At 47.6% G+C, this 22427-nt stretch overlaps 1 protein-coding gene across 1 annotated transcript in view; it reads right to left on the reverse strand.

Moving 5' to 3' along the window:
• Positions 1 to 22427, reverse strand: part of EIF2S3 (eukaryotic translation initiation factor 2 subunit gamma) — a 301635-nt gene that overhangs the window by 105950 nt on the left and 173258 nt on the right. The window contains exon 8 of the mRNA XM_069204821.1: positions 10885 to 10979. Coding sequence (XP_069060922.1) covers positions 10885 to 10979 — 95 coding nt within the window. The remainder of the gene's footprint in view (positions 1 to 10884; positions 10980 to 22427) is intronic.

Here is a 22427-nt window from a genome sequence, read left to right on the forward strand (position 1 = left end):
CGGTCTAGCAACACCAGATCTAGAAGGTGACCCTGTGCTTGAGACCACTGAGGCTAGGCACTGTTGTAAGGGCCTCATGTGCAGTCTTGCGTTTGGGACAATGGCTATGCATGAGGACATCATGCCTAGGAGCTGTAGTATTGTTCTTGCTTGTATTGTTTGGTTTGGAGACATGTGTTGAATGACCCTGTTGAAATTGTGGATCCTTTGTGGAGTTGGCGTTGCTACTCCTTTTGTCGTGTCTATTATGGCTCCTAGATATTGCTGTACTTTGCTTGGCATAATGTTTGATTTTGCAAAGTTGACGGTGAACCCTAGTTTGTAGAGGGTTTGTATGACTTGATTTGTGTGGTTTGAGCATTGTGTGAGCGAACTGGTTTTGATTAGCCAGTCGTCTAGATACGGGAACACATGTATTTGCTGCCTTCTGATGTGTGCAGCGACTACTGCTAGGCATTTTGTGAATACTCTTGGAGCGGTTGTTAAACCAAAAGGCAATACTTTGAATTGGTAATGTATTCCTTTGAATACAAACCTTAGATATTTCCTGTGTGATTGATGTATTGGTATATGGAAATATGCGTCCTTGAGGTCTAGGGTTGTCATGTAGTCTTGTTTTTTGAGCAATGGTAACACTTCTTGTAGTGTGACCATGTGAAAGTGGTCTGATTTGATGAATGTGTTTACTACCCTGAGGTCTAGAATTGGTCTCAGTGTTTCGTCCTTTTTTGGTATCAAGAAGTACAGTGAATAAACTCCTGTGTTTATTTGTGTGCTTGGTACTAATTCTATTGCATTTTTTTGCAGTAGTGCTTGAACTTCTATCTCTAGAAGCTGTGAATGGTATTTTGATAAATTTTGTGATTTTGGTGGTATGTCTGGAGGGAATTGCATGAATTCTATGCAATAACCATGTTGGATAATTGCTAGGACCCATGTGTCTGTAGTTATTTTGTCCCATGCTTCGTAATATTGACGTATCCTCCCCCCCCACTGGTGTTGTGTGGGAGGGGTGAGTGACGTGTGAGTCACTGCTTGTTGGTAGTGGTTTTGGGGCTTTGAAATCTTCCTCTATTCCTAGGGAATTGCCCCCCTCTATACTGGCCCCGAAAACCTCCCCTGTACTGTCCCTGGTAGGTGGGCGGTGCGGACTGTGAGGTGCTAGCTTGTGTAGCCTGACCCCGAAACCCTCCTCTAAAAGGTGTTTTGCGGAAGGTGTTATAGGATCCTCTGCTCTGCGGGGAGTAGAGTGCGCCCATGGCCTTGGCAGTGTCAGTGTCCTTCTTGAGCTTTTCTATGGCTGTGTCGACCTCCGGACCGAACAGAAGTTTTTCGTTTACTGGCATGTTAAGCACTGCCTGCTGAATTTCTGGCTTGAAACCAGACGTTCTGAGCCATGCGTGCCTACGGATGGTAACCGACGTATTAATGGTCCTTGCGGCCGTGTCTGCTGCATCCATGGAGCAGCGTATTTGATTGTTGGAAATGTTTTGACCCTCCTCAACAACCTGTTTTGCTCTTTTTTGCAGATCTTTTGGGAGATGTTCAATGAGATGCTGCATCTCATCCCAGTGGGCTCTGTCGTATCGCGCTAGCAGCGCTTGTGAATTTGCGATGCGCCACTGGTTTGCTGCTTGGACAGCAACCCTCTTCCCGGCTGCATCGAACTTCCTGCTTTCTTTATCTGGGGGAGGTGCATCCCCAGAAGTGTGTGAATTTGCCCGTTTTCTGGCAGCCCCTACCACCACAGAATCTGGTGGCAGCTGAGAGGTGATGAATACAGGGTCCGTAGGAGGCGCCTTATACTTTTTGTCCACCCTAGGCGTCACTGCCCTACTTTTAACTGGCTCCTTGAAAATGTCCTTTGCATGGCGTAGCATGCCTGGGAGCATCGGCAGGCTTTGGTAGGAGCTGTGGGTTGAAGAGAGGGTGTTAAATAAAAAATCATCCTCTACTTGTTCCGAGTGTAGTTCCACATTATGGAATAGTGCTGCTCTAGCCACCACTTGTGAGTAGGCTGTGCTGTCTTCCGGTGGTGATGGCCTAGTTGGGTATGTGTCTGGGCTGTTATCAGACACTGGTGCGTCGTACAAGTCCCACGCATCCTGATCTTGGTCATCGTGGCTCATGGCGGTGTGAGCTGGCGAATGTGACGGGGTGTAAGTTGGCGAAGCCGGAGTTACAGGTGGAGGCGAGGGAGGAGGTGTTACCTTTTGTGCTGTTTGTTGCTGAGGAGTAAACTGAAGCGTTCTCTTTCGTTTGACAGGTGGAAGGGTACTGATCTTCCCAGTCCCCTGCTGAATAAAGATACGCTTTTGCGTGTGATCCACGTCAGTGGATTGCAGTTCTTGTTCAAATCTATGTTTCTTCATTTGTGAAGACATAGAATGCTCTTCAGTATAGGAGCCTGAAACAGGGTCTGATGTCGCTTTTTTCAGCTCCGAAAACCCTGTTGATTGTTTTTTCGGCTCCGAGGTAACCTTCCTCTTTTTCTGTGCCGAAAATTCTTGGCCTCTATGGTCTTCGGCGCCACTGTCTCGGCGTTGATCCGTGTCGACACCGAACTCTCGGTGTCGATGCTTCTGTTTAGCACTCTCTCGGTCCCGAGGAGGCTGCGTGCCGGTGTCTCGACCGAAGTCGGACGATCTCGACACTGAATGGGCCTTTTTCGGTGCCGATCGTTGGTCACCGAGAATTTGGGTGGAGCCATGGCCGGTTGGCAGTGGCGTCCCCTGGGCCTTCTTTCCTTTTTTAAGTTCTGATCTCGACGTCTTACTCACAGTTTTTGTAGAGTCTAGCTCGTCGGAGTCTGAATCCTGGATGGAAAAGGATTCCTCCTGTTCCTCTTCTGTCTCGAACTGTCGACGCTCCTTTGGCGTGGACGCCATCTGCAGTCTTCTCGCTCGACGGTCGCGCAGAGTTTTTCGGGACCGGAACGCCCGACAGGCCTCACAGGATTCTTCGCTGTGCTCGGGTGACAGGCACAGGTTACAGACCGAGTGTGGGTCCGTATAAGGATATTTGTTGTGGCATTCGGGGCAGAATCGAAACGGGGTCCGTTCCATCGGCGTTGTTCTCCACGCGGTCGGGCCGACTAGGCCCCGACGGGGTGCCGAAATCTACCCCGAAGGGCACCGAAGCGCTTCGATGTTCAACGCGTCGTCGTATGTGTCTATCTCGAACCGGATCGCAACGATACCGTCGAAAATCTTCCGGTTTCAGCTATCTTTCCGTTCCGAAACTCGGAGCGACAGGAACACGTCCGAACCCGATGGCGGAAAGAAAACAATCGAAGATGGAGTCGACGCCCATGCGCAATGAGCACAGAAGGAGGAGTCACTCGGTCCCGTGACTCGAAAACACTTCTTCGAAGAAAAACAACTTGTAACACTCCGACCCAACACCAGATGGCGAGCTCATGCATACCATGTGTATCTACAGCGACAGATGCCATCGAACCATGTAGTATTGTATTTGATAATTTTGATGTGTCCACGTAGCGTTTAAGGGGTATTTCCTTTCGTAGGCACTAGGCCTACCCACACAAGTCAGATAGCATTTTTATCGGGAGACTAGGGGGAATGCTGGGCGGAACGAAATTTGTGGCTCCTCTCAAATTTAAAAACTTTCTATAACCAAAATGCGAGGGAAAAGTGTTTTTTTTTGCCAAACTTTGAGGTTTGTTAAAGATTCTGGGTAACAGAGCCTGGTGAGAGCACCACAAGTTACTCCCATCCTGGGTTCCCCTAGGTGTCTAGCTTTCAGAAATGTCCAGGTTTGCTGGGTTTTCCTAGGTGCAGGATGATTAAGAGGCCAAACTCCACATCTAGGCACTTTGCAAAAAAACAGCTGTTTTCTTTGGGAAAATGTGATGTGTCCACGTTGTGTTTTGGGGTATTTCCTGTTGCGGGCACTAGGTCTACCCCCACAAGTGAGGTACCATTTTTATCAGGAGACTTGGGGGAATGCTGTGTAGAAGGAAATTTGTGGCTCCTCCAGAACTTTCCATCACCAAAATGTGAGGAAAAGTGGTTTTGTTGCCAAATTTTAAGGTTTGCAAAGGATTCTGGGAAACAGAACCCGGTGAGAGCCCAACATGTCACCCCATCCTTGATTCCCCTAGGTGTGTACTTTTCAAAAAAAATGCATAGGTTTGGTAAGTTTCCCTATGTGCCAGTTGAGCTAGAAGCCAAAATCCACAGGTAGGCACTTTCCAAAAAACATGTCAGATTTCAATGTAAAAATGTGTTGTGTCCATGTTGTGTTTCCTGTCGCGGGCATTAGGCCTACCCACACAAGTGAGGTACCATTTTTATCGGGAGACTTAGGGGAACACAGAATAGCAGAACAACAGTTATTGCCCCTTGTCTTGGTCTACATTTTTTCCTTCCAAATGTAAGAGTGGGTAAAAAAGACATCTATTTGAGAAATGCCCTGTAATACACAGGCTAGTATGGGGACTCCGGAATTCAGAGATGTGCAAGTAACCACTGTTTCTCAACACCTTATCTTGTGCCCATTTTGGAAATACAAAGGTTTCCTTGATACCTATTTTTCACTCTTTAGATTTCAAAAAATGTATTGCTGTTTCCCCAGTATACAATGAAAACCCACTGCATCCTTTATTGGCTCTGGGTACCTAGAATTCTTGATGAACCAACAAGCCCTATATATCCCTGCAACCAGAAGAGTCCAGCAAACGTAATGGTATATCGCCTTCGAATATCTGACATTGCAAGAAAAAGTTATACAGTAAAAGTGGATAAAAATGGCTGTTTTTTTTACCTCAATTTCAATATTTGTTTTTATTTCAGCTGTTATTCTCTGTAGGAAAACCTTGTAGAATCTACACAAATGACCCCTTGCTGAATGCAGAAATGTTTCTACTTTTTAGAAATGTTTAGCTGTACGGGATCCAGCACTGGTTTCACACCCATTTCCGTCACTAACTGGAAGGAGACTAAAAGCACAAAAAATAGTAAAAATGGGTTATGACCCAGTAAAATGCCAAAATTGTATTGAAAACTGTGGTTTTCTGATTCCCGTTTGCCTGTTCCTGAAAGCTGGGAAGATGGTGATTTTAGCACCGCAAACACTTTGTTGATGCCATTTTCAGGAGAAAAAAAAACCAAGCCTTCTTCTGCAGCCATGTTTTCCCATTTTATTTTTTTTTAACAAAATTGTTGCTGTTTTTTGACTAATTTCTTGGTCTCCGCCAGGGGAACTCACAAACTCTTGAGTACCTCTAGAATCCCTAGGTTGTTGAAAAAAAAAAAAAAAAAAAGGGACGCAAATTTGCCGTGAGTAGCTTATGTGAACAAAACGTTATGAGGGCCTAAGTGCAAACTGCCCCAAATAGCCAAAAAACTGTTTGGCACCATAGGGGGAAAAGGCCTGGTAGCGAAGGGGTAAAAGTGCAAGGCTTGTAACTCCACCAATCTGCATTTTTCTTATTCTGCATTAATCCTCATATTCTTCCTATTTTTTTTTTTTTTATATAGTTCAGTAAAGTGCTTTCTGGATATTTCCTGCTGTTTAAAACCAATTATTTCATCGTATTTTATGTTCATCTTTAATATACAGATTTGTATAAGCTTAAGTGTTGATGGCAACCCATAACTGTCTCAAATTTGTATTACAAAGAAAGAGGTAATTCTGTCAGGACCGGAAGCGAGGGTTAGGCTTTATCCTTCCTCATTTTAGTCAACAGCAGCCATTACCAAGAGATTTAATCAGTCATCAAAAACTTCATTTCCTATGAAACCTTGGAGGGGGGGTGGGGGGACACCAGTCCCAGCACTTTTCAGCCAATCAGTGCTCATCATGTCCTGAGGACCCTGTGCAGCAGTCTTTCCCTCCCCATTCTTTACTGCTCCAGCAGCAAGATAAGTACTATTCTTTGTTCTGTTGGAATGGGCACTCAATGTACTGCTTTCAGACTGTGGTGTGCTTGTAACTAATTCTGCTATTTAGCATTCAACTTCGACCGCAGGAACAATATTGCTCCTTTGCAGCTGCTCTGTTCAACTCACTCCAGGCTCCGATCACGGGCCAGTCTCCCGACCGCCAGAAGACTCAGCGCATTCCTAGAATTCTGCGCTCAGCGCATTACACCCCCAGCGGCCAACATGCATCAGTTTCTAAATCCAAAGACAAACTGATGCACAATCGCTCACATTTGCTGCGCTGGGGAAGTCGGTCAGCGTTTCTTCCATTGGTTGGAGCTGTCCTTTCTATAAATAACGGGAGTCAGCCTGGAGCCTGACACCAACGTAAGTAAGGCCTCGCCGAATAGCCATATCGCCACCTGAAGGGACGTGGCCTAGGCGAGTTTAACGCTCAACGTTATTCACTCTTTTCCCTTTTAAAAACCAGTAAGGGGGTTGGTGATATCCTGCACAACTCTTCTGCTGCATTTGGCACTTTTTGATCTCGGGCCCACTCAAACCTTAACTGCCTCTGTGACTCAGTGTGCATAAGCGCTTCTGTCCTGGTTGCATTTAACCCTTGCCCTCCCAGTTTCAGCATGACTGATAGCCGTGAATTTGAGGACCCTTCAGGGGAATATGTAGAGGAGGAGCAGATCTCCTACCTTCCTATAGATGACTTCTGCCAAATAATGGATTCTTCCAACTTTAAGGTGGTGAGACAATTAGTCGCCCCCCTGGAGAGGAAACTAAATCAGATGGTGTAAGGAAATGCCTCCTTGGCATGGTTACCCCCTGACTTTTTGCCTTTGCTGATGCTATGTTTTGAATTGAAAGTGTGCTGAGGCCTGCTAACCAGGCCCCAGCACCAGTGTTCTTTCCCTAACCTGTACTTTTGATTCCACAATTGGCACACCCTGGCATCCAGATAAGTCCCTTGTAACTGGTACCTCTGGTACCAAGGGCCCTGATGCCAGGGAAGGTCTCTAAGGGCTGCAGCATGTATTATGCCACCCTAAGAGACCCCTCACTCAGCACAGACACACTGCTTACCAGCTTGGGTGTGCTAGTGAGAACAAAATGAGTAAGTCGACATGGCACTCCCCTCAGTGTGCCATGCCAGCCTCTCACTGCCTATGCAGTATAGGTAAGACACCCCTCTAGCAGGCCTTACAGCCCTAAGGCAGGGTGCACTATACCATAGGTGAGGGTACCGGTGCATGAGCACTGTGCCCCTACAGTGTCTAAGCAAAACCTTAGACATTGTAAGTGCAGGGTAGCCATAAGAGTATATGGTCTGGGAGTCTGTTTTACACGAACTCCACAGCACCATAATGGCTACACTGAAAACTGGGAAGTTTGGTATCAAACTTCTCAGCACAATAAATGCACACTGATGCCAGTGTACATTTTATTGTAAAATACACCACAGAGGGCACCTTAGAGGTGCCCCCTGAAACTTAACCGACTATCTGTGTAGGCTGACTGGTTCCAGCAGCCTGCCACACTAGAGACATGTTGCTGGCCCCATGGGGAGAGTGCCTTTGTCACTCTGAGGCCAGTAACAAAGCCTGCACTGGGTGGAGATGCTAACACCTCCCCCAGGCAGGAGCTGTAACACCTAGCGGTGAGCCTCAAAGGCTCACCCCTTTGTCACAGCACCGCAGGACACTCCAGCTAGTGGAGTTGCCCGCCCCCTCCGGCCCCGGCCCCCACTTTTGGCGGCAAGGCCGGAGAAAATAATGAGAATAACAAGGAGGAGTCACTGGCCAGTCAGGACAGCCCCCAAGGTGTCCTGAGCTGAGGTGACTAACTTTTAGAAATCCTCCATCTTGCAGATGGAGGATTCCCCCAATAGGATTAGGGATGTGACCCCCTCCCCTTGGGAGGAGGCACAAAGAGGGTGTACTCACCCTCAGGGCTAGTAGCCATTGGCTACTAACCCCCCAGACCTAAACACGCCCTTAAATTTAGTATTTAAGGGCTCTCCCTGAACCTAGAAACTAGATTCCTGCAACAACAAGAAGAAGGACTGCCTAGCTGAAAACCCCTGCAGAGGAAGACCAGAAGACAACAACTGCCTTGGCTCCAGAAACTCACCGGCCTGTCTCCTGCCTTCCAAAGAACTCTGCTCCAGCGACGCCTTCCAAAGGGACCAGCGACCTCTGCATCCTCTGAGGACTGCCCTGCTTCGACGACGACAAGAAACTCCCGAGGACAGCGGACCTGCTCCAAAAAGACTGCAACTTTATCCAAAGGAGCAGCTTTAAAGAACCCTGCAATCTCCCCGCAAGAAGCGTGAGACTTGCAACACTGCACCCGGCGACCCCGACTCGGCTGGTGGAGAACCAGCACCTCAGGGAGGACCCCCGGACTACTCTACGACTGTGAGTACCAAAACCTGTCCCCCCCTGAGCCCCCACAGCGCCGCCTGCAGAGGGAATCCCGAGGCTTCCCCTGACCGCGACTCTCTGAAACCCAAGTCCCGACGCCTGGAAAAGACCCTGCACCCGCAGCCCCCAGGACCTGAAGGACCGGACTTTCACTGCAGAAGTGACCCCCAGGAGTCCCTCTCCCTTGCCCAAGTGGAGGTTTCCCCGAGGAAGCCCCCCCTTGCCTGCCTGCAGCGCTGAAGAGATCCCTTGATCTCTCATTGACTTCCATTGCGAACCCGACGCTTGTTCTAACACTGCACCCGGCCGCCCCCGCGCCGCTGAGGGTGAAATTTCTGTGTGGGCTTGTGTCCCCCCCAGTGCCCTACAAAACCCCCCTGGTCTGCCCTCCGAAGACGCGGGTACTTACCTGCTGGCAGACTGGAACCGGGGCACCCCCTTCTCTCCATTGAAGCCTATGCGTTTTGGGCACCACTTTGAACTCTGCACCTGACCGGCCCTGAGCTGCTGGTGTGGTAACTTTGGGGTTGCTCTGAACCCCCAACGGTGGGCTACCTTGGACCGAGAACTGAACCCTGTAAGTGTCTTACTTACCTGGTAAAACTAACAAAAACTTACCTCCCCCAGGAACTGTGAAAATTGCACTAAGTGTCCACTTTTGAAATAGCTATTAGTGAATAACTTGAAAAGTATACATGCAATTGAAATGATTCAAAGTTCCTAATGTACTTACCTGCAATACCTTTCAAACAAGATATTACATGTTAAATTTGAACCTGTGGTTCTTAAAATAAACTAAGAAAATATATTTTTCTATAACAAAACCTATTGGCTGGATTTGTCTCTGAGTGTGTGTGTACCTCATTTATTGTCTATGTGTATGTACAATAAATGCTTAACACTACTCCTTGGATAAGCCTACTGCTCGACCACAATTGGCACACCCTGGCATCCAGATAAGTCCCTTGTAACTGGTACCTCTGGTACCAAGGGCCCTGATGCCAGGGAAGGTCTCTAAGGGCTGCAGCATGTATTATGCCACCCTAGAGACCCCTCACTCAGCACAGACACACTGCTTACAAGCCTGTGTGTGCTAGTGAGAACAAAATGAGTAAGTCGACATGGCACTCCCCTCAGGGTGCCATGCCAGCCTCTCACTGCCTATGCAAGTATAGGTCAGTCACCCCTCTAGCAGGCCTTACAGCCCTAAGGCAGGGTGCACTATACCATAGGTGAGGGTACCAGTGCATGAGCATGGTACCCCTACAGTGTCTAAACAAAACCTTAGACATTGTAAGTGCAGGGTAGCCATAAGAGTATATGGTCTGGGAGTTTGTCAAACACGAACTCCACAGCACCATAATGGCTACACTGAAAACTGGGAAGTTTGGTATCAAACTTCTCAGCGCAATAAATGCACACTGATGCCAGTGTACATTTTATTGCAAAATACACCCCAGAGGGCACCTTAGAGGTGCCCCCTGAAACTTAACCGACTGTCTGTGTAGGCTGACTAGTTCCAGCCCCCACCGGCCACGGCCCCCACTTTTGGCGGCAAGGCTGGAGGGAACAAAGAAAGCAACAAGGAGTCGTCACTGGCCAGTCAGGACAGCCCCTAAGGTGTCCTGAGCTGAAGTGACTCTAACTTTTAGAAATCCTCCATCTTGCAGATGGAGGATTCCCCCAATAGGGTTAGGATTGTGACCCCCTCCCCTTGGGAGGAGGCACAAAGAGGGTGTACCCACCCTCAGGGCTAGTAGCCATTGGCTACTAACCCCCCAGACCTAAACACGCCCTTAAATTTAGTATTTAAGGGCTACCCTGAACCCTAGAAAATTAGATTCCTGCAACAACAAGAAGAAGGACTGCCTAGCTGAAAACCCCTGCAGAGGACAGAAACGGAACGGGGTCCGTTCCATCAGCGTTGTTTTACACGCGGTCGGGCCGACCAGGCCCCGAAGGGGGATCGAAAACTACCCCGAAGGGTACCGGAGCGCTTCACTCTCCGATTCGGTGTCGATTCTAACTAGCCGATCCTGAACGCAACAATACCGACGTAATTTTTCCAATATTTAGCTAACTTTCCGTTCCGAAACCCGGAGCGAAAGGAACACGTCCGAACCCGATGGCGGAAAGAAAACAATCGAAGATGGAGTCGACGCCCATGCGCAATGGAGACAAAGAGGAGGAGTCCCTCGGTCCCGTGACTCAAAAGACTTCTTCGAAGAAAAACTTGTAACACTCCGACCCAACACCAGATGGCGGGCTATGCACAACATGTGTATCTACAGCGACAGATGCCATCGAACATTATATAATGCACAAGTCCTTCAGTAAGTAAACTGATTCACTTAAGATCAGAGCTCCTGAAACATGATCACACAACTGTATTTTGGCAGTAAAACTACATTCAGAACATTAATTCACAAATAAAACAGAACAGTTTTAATAATGTGGCTATTGAAGTTAAAATAAAAGCAATTTAAGTTATAGCATGTCAGCATATTGCTATGTCACACATGAAACAACACACTAAACACTAGCAAAGTAAAGAAGAGTTTTACCTTTAATACACCTTTCAGAATGCTGCCTCCAGCTACACCTCCCTTGAGGTCATCTACTTCACAGCCAGGTTTGTTCACATCAAAGGATCGAATAACTAAATAAACACAAATTATCTTCTGTTATATTTTGTACAGCTTAACATCCCTGATCCACAGACAGGAGACCTACAACTCAGAAGGTGTGCAAGTGTGTTATATAGTAACTGCCAGGCTTAATATCACATTTGTTTACTTTTCAGAACAGTCTACCTCCTAGTCACAACTGCAATGATAACAAATCACTCAATTTAAAATACTTACTAAGTTTTTTTTAATTTTTTTATTGTTTTATTTAATTTTCAACAGGTGCACAGCATATCCAGGTAGACATTACATAGCAGTATCCCTGCAAATCACTAAAACTAAGAACATATCAAACAAACCCTTCCCTCCTCCTCAAACCATCCCCAGACACAGAAACTCACTGGCACTTCGAGCAATCCCCAGTTGCATATTTCCTCTACCTCCAGTATATCCCGGAGGCCTTTCAGCATTCAATAGCATATGGCCCTCCCTTTAGCCCATGTGTCAATACTCGATAAGCGATTACACATCTAAGGAACAGTATGTCATCCAGTCTCCCCATATCTTCTTAAATTTCCATGGGAAGCCTCTGTTTATATAGGTCACCTTCTACCCCATCATGAACCCATCCATTCCTCTCCTCCACATATCTACTGAGGGGTATATCTTGGAGCCCCAGAGGTGGGTGATATCTCGCTTTGCCACCATCAGTCCAAGTCCACAAAGCATGAGCTTTCTTTGGGGCAAATCAATACCGCTGGGAATTCCCAGGAGGACAAATTAGGGGTCTGGGGGATCTGTGTCAATATCACCCCTTCCATCTCTCCTATTACCCCACCAGAAGGTCCATAGGTCAGTCCTTTATTTCATTGTAAAGAATCATGTAGCACCGCTGTAAGGAAATGCCTCCTTGGCATGGTTACCCCCTGACTTTTTGCCTTTGCTGATGCTAAGTTTTGATTTGAAAGTGTGCTGAGGCCTGCTAACCAGGCCCCAGCACCAGTGTTCTTTCCCTAACCTGTACTTTTGTTTCCACAATTGGCACACCCTGGCATCCAGGTAAGTCCCTTGTAACTGGTACCCCTGGTACCAAGGGCCCTGATGCCAGGGAAGGTCTCAAAGGGATGCAGCATGTCTTATGCCACCCTGGAGACCCCTCACTCAGCACAGACACACTGCTTACAAGCCTGTGTGTGCTAGTGAGAACAAAATGAGTAAGTCGACATGGCACTCCCCTCAGGGTGCCATGCCAGCATCTCACTGCTTATGAAGTATAGATAAGTCACCCCTCTAGCAGGCCTTACAGCCCTAAGGCAGGGTGCACTATGCCATAGGTGAGGGCATAAGTGCATGAGCACTATGCCCCTACAGTGTCTAAGCAAAACCTTAGACATTGTAAGTGCAGGGTAGCCATAAGAGTATATGGTCTGGGAGTCTGTCAAGCACGAACTCCACAGCACCATAATGGCTACACTGAAAACTGTGAAGTTTGGTATCACACTTCTCAGCACAATAAATGCACACTGATGCCAGTGTACATTTTATTGTAACATACACCCCAGAGGGCACCTTAGAGGTGCCCCCCTGAAACCTTGACCGACTACCCGTGAAGGCGGATTAGTTTTAACAGCCTGCCACACACCAGACATGTTGCTGGCCACATGGGGAGAGTGCCTTTGTCACTCTGTGGCTAGTAACAAAGCCTGTACTAGGTGGAGATGCTTATCACCTCCCCCTGCAGGAACTGTAACACCTGGCGGTGAGCCTCAAAGGCTCACCCCCTTTGTTACAGCACCCCAGGGCACTCCAGCTAGTGTGGTTGCCCGCCCCCTCCGGCCACGGACCCACTTTTGGCAGCAAGGCCAGAGGAGGTAATGAGAAAAACAAGGAGGAGTCACTGGCCAGTCAGGACAGCCCCTAAGGTGTCCTGAGCTGAGGTGACTAACTTTTAGAAATCCTCCTCAAGATCTAAAGTTAAGTGTTTTCCCTGAGCATTCTTTGCCTTGACATCAGAGAAACCCATCTCCTCCATTGACTGAGCATCTATATTCTACTTCTCCAAATCTGAAAACTTAGACATATCTTCAGCTGCCCAAAGAGCTCTAAATACCTTGCCCGCTAACCCAAGATTCAAGGTTTACCTAACTAGCATGTGAAGCAATCCTCCAACCTATGGTCTCTTGGGGTGCAAACCATGCATATTAGATGTTAGTCTTGGAGGGAGACGTTCCTATGACATTTTGGCCAAAATGTGGAGATCGTGCTTATATCCAAGAACATATTGAGGAATCTCAGACTATGGTGAATAACCAACTTAAGAATATGCCTGGCAACAGTGATCCAGTGTCGATTCAAGTTACCTTCTTGAATGCTTCAAAGGTTAACTCAAGGTGTTCTCAACTGACTTCTACAGTTTCTTTGGTTGTGTTCCTTATGGGCCTCTATACCCAACAGCAAGGAAAAGTGAACACGTAGTGGGCACTGTGGGTTTACGGTTGACGTCATGTAAAAGGCTATGCCTATGATTCAGCCCACTCAGAGAAAAGGTTTTGCATTTAAACACTTAGGAACTGAACCCCTAGATGGAACTGTGCAAACCATGTGAACCTCGATTGTGTAACGTAAAAAACATGCAGTCATTGGATTAAAGTAATTTTCTGACCGCTTACAGTAGTGAATATAGCAAAATTGATCCCGGTTTGTAACTATGATCATCTTTTGGTTCATATGTTGGTAATTAGCAATCTTTTGATAATTGTGATACTTTGTACACATTAGCAAAGGAACGACAAGTAAAGAGAGGAAAGAGAAGAAAAGGTTGAAAGGACAAAAAAAAAGTGATGATGGCATGGTAATCATGCTGGTATAAGCATGAACTTTACATAAAATATAACATGAATGACTGTTGGAATACATCTTTGTCCTTTTCATGTCACTATTGCAATGTATTGAAAATGTCACTTACCCAGTGTACATCTGTTCGTGGCATCAGTCGCAGTAGATTCGCATGTTCTGCAATAGCTCGCCATCTGGTGTTGGGCCGGAGTGTTACAAGTTGTTTTTCTTCGAAGAAGTCTTTCGAGTCACGGGACCGAGTGACTCCTCCTTTTGTCTCCATTGCGCATGGGCGTCGACTCCATCTTCGATTGTTTTTCCCCGCAGAGGGTGAGGTAGGAGTTGAATTGTAGTAATAGTGCCCATGCAATGGAGTGACTAAGTATGCACCTATTTAAGGTTGAGATGATACATATATAGATAATTGAAGGTAACTTCCAAACTGCTACAGGCTCCCGGGGAGGCGGGTGGGCACATGCGAATCTACTGCGACTGATGCCACGAACAGATGTACACTGGGTAAGTGACATTTTCAGTTCGATGGCATCTGTCGCTGTAGATACACATGTTCTGCAATAGACTAGTAAGCAGTTATTTCCCCAAAAGCGGTGGATCAGCCTGTAGGAGTGGAAGTAGTCTGAAATAATGTCCTTAATACAGCTTGACCTACTGTGGCTTGTTGTGCGGATAACACGTCTACACAGTAGTGCTTGGTGAATGTGTGAGGCGTAGACCATGTGGCTGCCTTACATATATCTTGCATTGGGATGTTTCCTAGAAAGGCCATGGTAGCACCTTTCTTTCTGGTTGAGTGTGCCCTTGGTGTAATGGGCAGCTGTCGTTTAGCTTTAAGGTAGCAGATTTGGATGCATTTAACTATCCATCTGGCTATACCTTGTTTTGAAATTGGGTTTCCTGCATGAGGTTTTTGAAATGCAATAAAGAGTTGTTTAGTCTTTCTGATGTTCTTTGTTCTGTCAATGTAATACATTAATGCTCTTTTGACATCTAATGTATGTAGTGCCCTTTCAGCTACGGTATCTGGCTGTGGAAAGAACACTGGAAGTTCCACTGTTTGATTTAGATGGAACAGTGAAATAACCTTTGGCAAAAATTTAGGATTGGTCCTTAGGACGACTTTATTTTTGTGTAGTTGTATAAAAGGTTCCTGTATAGTAAACGCCTGAATCTCGCTTACTCTTCTCAGGGAAGTAATGGCGATGAGAAATGCCACCTTCCAGGTTAGGAACTGTATGTCGCAGGAGTGCATGGGTTCAAAAGGTGGACCCATAAGTCTAGTTAGGACAACATTTAGGTTCCATGAAGGAACAGGTAGTGTTCTTGGTGGTATAATTCTCCTAAGGCCCTCCATGAATGCTTTAATGACTGGTATTCTATATAGGGAAGTTGAATAGGTAGTCTGCAGGTATGCAGATATTGCTGCAAGGTGAATCTTAATGGAAGAGAAAGCTAGGTTAGATTTTTGTAAGTGAAGCAAGTAACCCACTACATGTTCTGGAGTTGTGTGTAATGGTTGTATTTGATTAATATGGCAGTAGCAAACAAACCTCTTCCATTTACTTGCATAGCAGTGCCTGGTGGATGGCCTTCTTGCTTGTTTTATGACTTCCATACATTCTTGGGTAAGTTGTAAGTGCCCGAATTCTAGGATTTCAGGAGCCAGATTGCTAGATTCAGCGATGCTGGATCTGGGTGTCTGATCTTTTGGTTGTGCTGTGTCAACAGATCTGGCCTGTTGGGCAATTTGGTGCAGGGTACCACTGAGAGGTCTAGCAGCGTTGTGTACCAGGGTTGCTGTAGGAAGTTGGCTCTGTATGTGCTATTTCAAAGTAAGGAATAGCATGCACAGAGTCCAAGGGTTCCCCTTAGAGGTAAAATAGTGGTAAAAATAGATAATACTAATGCTCTATTTTGTGGTAGTGTGGTCGAGCAGTAGGCTTATCCAAGGAGTAGTGTTAAGCATTTGTTGTACATACACATAGACAATAAATGAGGTACACACACTCAGAGACAAATCCAGCCAATAGGTTTTTATATAGAAAAATATCTTTTCTTAGTTTATTTTAAGAACCACAGGTTCAAATTCTACATGTAATATCTCATTCGAAAGGTATTGCAGGTAAGTACTTTAGGAACTTCAAATCATCAAAATTGCATGTATACTTTTCAAGTTATTCACAAATAGCTGTTTTAAAAGTGGACAGTGCAATTTTCACAGTTCCTAGGGGAGGTAAGTATTTGTTAGGTTAACCAGGTAAGTAAGACACTTACAGGGCTTAGTTCTTGGTCCAAGGTAGCCCACCGTTGGGGGTTCAGAGCAACCCCAAAGTCACCACACCAGCAGCTCAGGGCCGGTCAGGTGCAGAGTTCAAAGTGGTGCCCAAAACACATAGGCTAGAATGGAGAGAAGGGGGTGCCCCGGTTCCGGTCTGCTTGCAGGTAAGTACCCGCGTCTTCGGAGGACAGACCAGGGGGGTTTTGTAGGGCACCGGGGGGGACACAAGTCCACACAGAAATTTCACCCTCAGCAGCGCGGGGGCGGCCGGGTGCAGTGTAGAACCAAGCGTCGGGTTTGCAATGTTAGTCTATGAGAGATCTCGGGATCTCTTCAGCGCTGCAGGCAGGCAAGGGGGGGGTTCCTCGGGGAAACCTCCACTTGGGCAAGGGAGAGGGACTCCTGGGGGTCACTTCTCCAGTGAAAGTCCGGTCCTTCAGGTCCTGGGGGCTGCGGGTGCAGGGTCTCTCCCAGGCGTCGGGACTTTAGGTTCAAAGAGTCGCGGTCAGGGGAAGCCTCGGGATTCCCTCTGCAGGCGGCGCTGTGGGGGCTCAGGGGGGACAGGTTTTGGTACTCACAGTATCAGAGTAGTCCTGGGGTCCCTCCTGAGGTGTTGGATCGCCACCAGCCGAGTCGGGGTCGCCGGGTGCAGTGTTGCAAGTCTCACGCTTCTTGCGGGGAGCTTGCAGGGTTCTTTAAAGCTGCTGGAAACAAAGTTGCAGCTTTTCTTGGAGCAGGTCCGCTGTCCTCGGGAGTTTCTTGTCTTTTCGAAGCAGGGGCAGTCCTCAGAGGATGTCGAGGTCGCTGGTCCCTTTGGGAGGCGTCGCTGGAGCAGGATCTTTGGAAGGCAGGAGACAGGCCGGTGAGTTTCTGGAGCCAAGGCAGTTGTCGTCTTCTGGTCTTCCTCTGCAGGGGTTTTCAGCTAGGCAGTCCTTCTTCTTGTAGTTGCAGGAATCTAATTTTCTAGGGTTCAGGGTAGCCCTTAAATACTAAATTTAAGGGCGTGTTTAGGTCTGGGGGGTTAGTAGCCAATGGCTACTAGCCCTGAGGGTGGGTACACCCTCTTTGTGCCTCCTCCCAAGGGGAGGGGGTCACAATCCTAACCCTATTGGGGGAATCCTCCATCTGCAAGATGGAGGATTTCTAAAAGTTAGAGTCACTTCAGCTCAGGACACCTTAGGGGCTGTCCTGACTGGCCAGTGACTCCTCCTTGTTATTCTCATTATTTTCTCCGGCCTTGCCGCCAAAAGTGGGGGCCGGGCCGGAGGGGGCGGGCAACTCCACTAGCTGGAGTGTCCTGCTGGGTTGGCACAAAGGAGGTGAGCCTTTGAGGCTCACCGCCAGGTGTGACAATTCCTGCCTGGGGGAGGTGTTAGCATCTCCACCCAGTGCAGGCTTTGTTACTGGCCTCAGAGTGACAAAGGCACTCTCCCCATGGGGCCAGCAACATGTCTCGGTTTGTGGCAGGCTGCTAAAACTAGTCAGCCTACACAGATAGTCGGTTAAGTTTCAGGGGGCACCTCTAAGGTGCCCTCTGTGGTGTATTTTACAATAAAAGGTACACTGGCATCAGTGTGCATTTATTGTGCTGAGAAGTTTGATACCAAACTTCCCAGTTTTCAGTGTAGCCATTATGGTGCTGTGGAGTTCGTGTTTGACAAACTCCCAGACCATATACTCTTATGGCTACCCTGCACTTACAATGTCTAAGGTTTTGTTTAGACACTGTAGGGGTACCATGCTCATGCACTGGTACCCTCACCTATGGTATAGTGCACCCTGCCTTAGGGCTGTAAGGCCTGCTAGAGGGGTGTCTTACCTATACTGCATAGGCAGTGAGAGGCTGGCATGGCACCCTGAGGGGAGTGCCATGTCGACTTACTCGGTTTGTCCTCACTAGCACACACAAGCTGGCAAGCAGTGTGTCTGTGCTGAGTGAGAGGTCTCCAGGGTGGCATAAGACATGCTGCAGCCCTTAGAGACCTTCCTTGGCATCAGGGCCCTTGGTACTAGAAGTACCAGTTACAAGGGACTTATCTGGATGCCAGGGTCTGCCAATTGTGGATACAAAAGTACAGGTTAGGGAAAGAACACTGGTGCTGGGGCCTGGTTAGCAGGCCTCAGCACACTTTCAATTGTAAACATAGCATCAGCAAAGGCAAAAAGTCAGGGGGCAACCATGCCAAGGAGGCATTTCCTTACAGTTGCCTTGCCCAAGTTGGTGCTATCAATATGAGTTTGAGTTTGCTTTGACTGAGTTTGTTTACCAGGTAAGGAAGGAGAGGGAGAGGAGGAAAAGCGTAAGCAAATATCCCTGACCAGTTCATCCATAGGGCATTGCCTTGGGATTGTTTGTGTGGGTACCTGGATGCGAAGTTTTGGCATTTTGCGTTCTCCCTTGTCGCAAACAAGTCTATCTGAGGTGTTCCCCAGAGTTTGAAATAAGTGTTCAGAATTTGGGGGTGAATTTCCCATTCGTGGACCTGTTGGTGATCTCGAGAGAGATTGTCTGCGAGTTGATTTTGTATCCCTGGTATAAACTGTGCAATTAGGCGAATTTGGTTGTGAATTGCCCAATGCCAAATTTTTTGTGCTAGCAGGCTTAACTGCGTGGAGTGCGTCCCTCCCTGCTTGTTTAGATAATACATTGTTGTCATGTTGTCTGTTTTGACGAGAATGTATTTGTGAACTATTATTGGTTGGAAAGCTTTTAGTGCTTGAAAAACTGCTAGAAGTTCTAGGTGATTGATATGCAGTTTTGTTTGATGTACGTTCCATTGTCCTTGTATGCTGTGTTGATCGAGGTGTGCTCCCCACCCTGTCATGGAAGCATCTGTTGTTATTACGTATTGTGGCACTGGGTCTTGGAAAGGCCGCCCCTTGTTTAAATTTATGTTGTTCCACCACAGAAGCGAGAGGTAAGTTTGGCGGTCTATTAACACCAGATCTAGAAGGTGACCCTGTGCTTGAGACCACTGCGATGCTAGGCATTGTTGTAAGGGCCTCATGTGCAGTCTTGCGTTTGGGACAATGGCTATGCATGATGACATCATGCCTAGGAGTTGTAATACCATCTTTGCCTGTATCTTTTGTGTTGGATACATGCGTTGTATGATGGTGTTGAAATTTTGAATTCTTTGTGGACTTGGAGTGGCTACTCCCTTTGATGTGTCTATTATGGCTCCCAGGTATTGTTGTACCTTGCGCAGCAGAATTTTGGATTTTGTGAAATTGACGGTGAACCCGAGTTTGAAGAGGGTTTGTATGATCTGATTTGTGTGATTTGAGCACTGTATGAACGAGTGGGCCTTGATTAGCCAGTCGTCCAAATATGGGAACACATGTATTTGCTGCCTTCTTATGTGTGCAGCGACTACCGCTAGACATTTGGTAAAGACTCTTGGTGCGGTTGTTAATCCGAAAGGCAGTACCTTGAATTGGTAATGTATTCCTTTGAATACAAACCTTAGGTATTTCCTGTGCGATGGGTGTATTGGTATATGGAAATAAGCATCCTTGAGGTCTAAAGTTGCCATGTAGTCGTGTAGTTTTAGCAATGGCAATACTTCTTGTAGTGTGACCATGTGGAAGTGGTCTGATTTGATGAAAGTGTTCACTACTCTGAGGTCTAGGATTGGTCTCAGTGTTTTGTCCTTCTTTGGTATCAGAAAGTACAGTGAGTAAACTCCTGTGTTTATTTGTGTGTTTGGCACTAATTCGATTGCATTCTTTTGCAATAGTGCCTGCACTTCTATCTCCAGGAGATTGGAATGGTGTGTTGTTAAATTTTGTGCTTTTGGTGGTATGTTTGGAGGGAATTGTAGAAATTCTATGCAATAACCATGTTGGATAATTGCTAGAACCCAAGTGTCTGTAGTGATTTCCTCCCATGCTTTGTAATAATGACCTATTCTTCCCCCCACTGGTGTTGTGTGGAGGGGGTGAGGGACATGTGAGTCATTGTTTAGTAGTAGGTGTTTTGGGGCTTTGAAATCTCCCTCTATTTCTAGGGAATTGCCCTCCTCTATATTGTCCCCGAAAACCTCCTCTATACTGTCCCTGGTAAGTGGACGGTGTTGCTTGTGAGGTGCTGGCTTGTGTGCTTTGACCCCGAAACCCCCCTCGAAAGGGCGTTTTACGGAATGTGCTGTAATTCCCTCTGCTCTGCGGGGAGTAGAGTGCGCCCATGGCTTTGGCAGTGTCCGTATCTTTTTTGAGTTTCTCAATCGCTGTGTCCACTTCTGGACCGAACAGTTCTTTTTCATTAAAAGGCATATTGAGAACTGCTTGTTGAATCTCTGGTTTAAATCCAGACGTTCGGAGCCATGCATGCCGTCTGATAGTTACAGATGTATTAATTGTCCGTGCAGCTGTATCTGCAGCGTCCATGGAGGAACGTATCTGGTTGTTGGAGATGGTCTGTCCCTCCTCAACCACTTGTTTCGCCCTATTTTGGAAGTCCTTGGGCAGATGTTCAATGAGATGTTGCATCTCGTCCCAGTGGGCTCTGTCATAGCGCGCAAGTAGTGCCTGGGAGTTCGCGATGCGCCACTGGTTTGCAGCTTGTGCTGCGACTCTTTTACCAGCTGCATCGAACTTGCGGCTTTCTTTATCTGGGGGTGGTGCATCTCCAGATGTGTGAGAGTTGGCCCTTTTCCTAGCTGCTCCTACAACAACAGAGTCTGGTGGCAGCTGTGTAGTGATGAAAACCGGGTCCGTAGGAGGCAGCTTATACTTCTTTTCCACCCTTGGTGTGATTGCCCTACTTTTGACCGGCTCCTTAAATATGTCTTTTGCGTGCCGGAGCATACCAGGGAGCATAGGCAGGCTTTGGTAGGAGCTGTGGGTGGAGGAGAGTGTGTTGAACAAGAAATCATCCTCGACCTGTTCTGAGTGGAGGCTTACGTTATGAAATTGTGCTGCTCTAGCCACCACCTGAGAGTACGCGGTGCTGTCTTCTGGTGGAGATGGCTTTGTAGGGTAGGCCTCCGGGCTGTTATCTGACACTGGGGCGTTGTATAGGTCCCATGCGTCCTGATCTTGGTCACCCTGGCTCATGGTGGTGTGAGCTGGGGAGTGAGATGGAGTTTGTGCTGGTGAAACGTTAATCACGGGCGGAGGAGAGGGTGGTGGTGTAATTCTTTTAACCACTTTTGGTTGTGGTGCTTGTTCCGTCTGGAACTCCAACCTTCTCTTTCTCCTAATGGGGGGAAGGGTGCTTATTTTTCCTGTCCCCTGCTGAATGAAGATACGCTTTTGCGTATGGTCCACATCAGTTGCTTGTAGCTCTTCCTCAAACCTATGCTTTTGCATTTGGGAGGTTAGCGAGTGCTCTTCTGTATAAGAGCCTGAAGCTGGGTCGCTTGCAGTTTGTTTCGGCGTCGAAACTTTGTCTGCGTGTTTTTTCGGCTCCGAGGTGACTTTTTTCCTTTTCGGGGCCGAAACCTCTCGGCGTCGATCTGTTTCGGTGCCGCTGTCTCGGCGTCGAGCCGTGTCCACACCGGCATCTCGGTGTCGAGGCTTGTCTCCAGCACTTTCTCGGTCCCGAGAAGGCTGCGTGCCGGTGTCTCGACCGGAGTCGGACGATCTTGGCACTGTTTGGGCCTTTTTCGGTGCCGACGGTCGGTCACCGAATTTATGGGTGGAGCCATGGCCTGGTGGCAGTGGCGTCCCCTGGGCCTTGTAAATGTTTCTTTGTGTGGTTTTCGACGTCTTACTCACGGTTTGTGTGTCGTCGAATCCTTCGGAGTCTGAGTCTTGGATCGAGAAGGTACCTTCTTCTTCCTGTTCCTCGAACTCCCGTTGGGCTGTCGGTGCGGACGCCATTTGAAGTCTTCTGGCTCGACGGTCTCGGAGTGTTTTTCGGGACCGGTACGCACGACAGGCCTCGCAGGTGTCTTCGCTGTGCTCAGGTGACAGGCACAGGTTGCAGACCAAGTGTTGGTCTGTGTAGGGGTATTTATTGTGGCATTTGGGGCAGAAACGGAACGGGGTCCGTTCCATCGGCGTTCCTCAGCACGCGGTCGGGCCGACCAGGCCCCGACGGAGGATCGAAAAAACTACCCAGAAGGGCACCGGAGCTCTTCGATCTTCGATGCGGTGTTGAATCTAAGTACGCCGATCCCGAACGCAACAATACCAACGAAAATCTTCCGAAATTAACTATTTTTACCGTTCCGAAACTCGGAGCGACAGGAACACGTCCGAACCCGATGGCGGAAAAAAAACAATCGAAGATGGAGTCGACGCCCATGCGCAATGGAGACAAAAGGAGGAGTCACTCGGTCCCGTGACTCGAAAGACTTCTTCGAAGAAAAACAACTTGTAACACTCCGGCCCAACACCAGAT

The sequence above is a fragment of the Pleurodeles waltl genome, chromosome 8, assembly GCF_031143425.1.
Source record: "Pleurodeles waltl isolate 20211129_DDA chromosome 8, aPleWal1.hap1.20221129, whole genome shotgun sequence".
NCBI classification, from domain to species: domain Eukaryota; kingdom Metazoa; phylum Chordata; class Amphibia; order Caudata; family Salamandridae; genus Pleurodeles; species Pleurodeles waltl.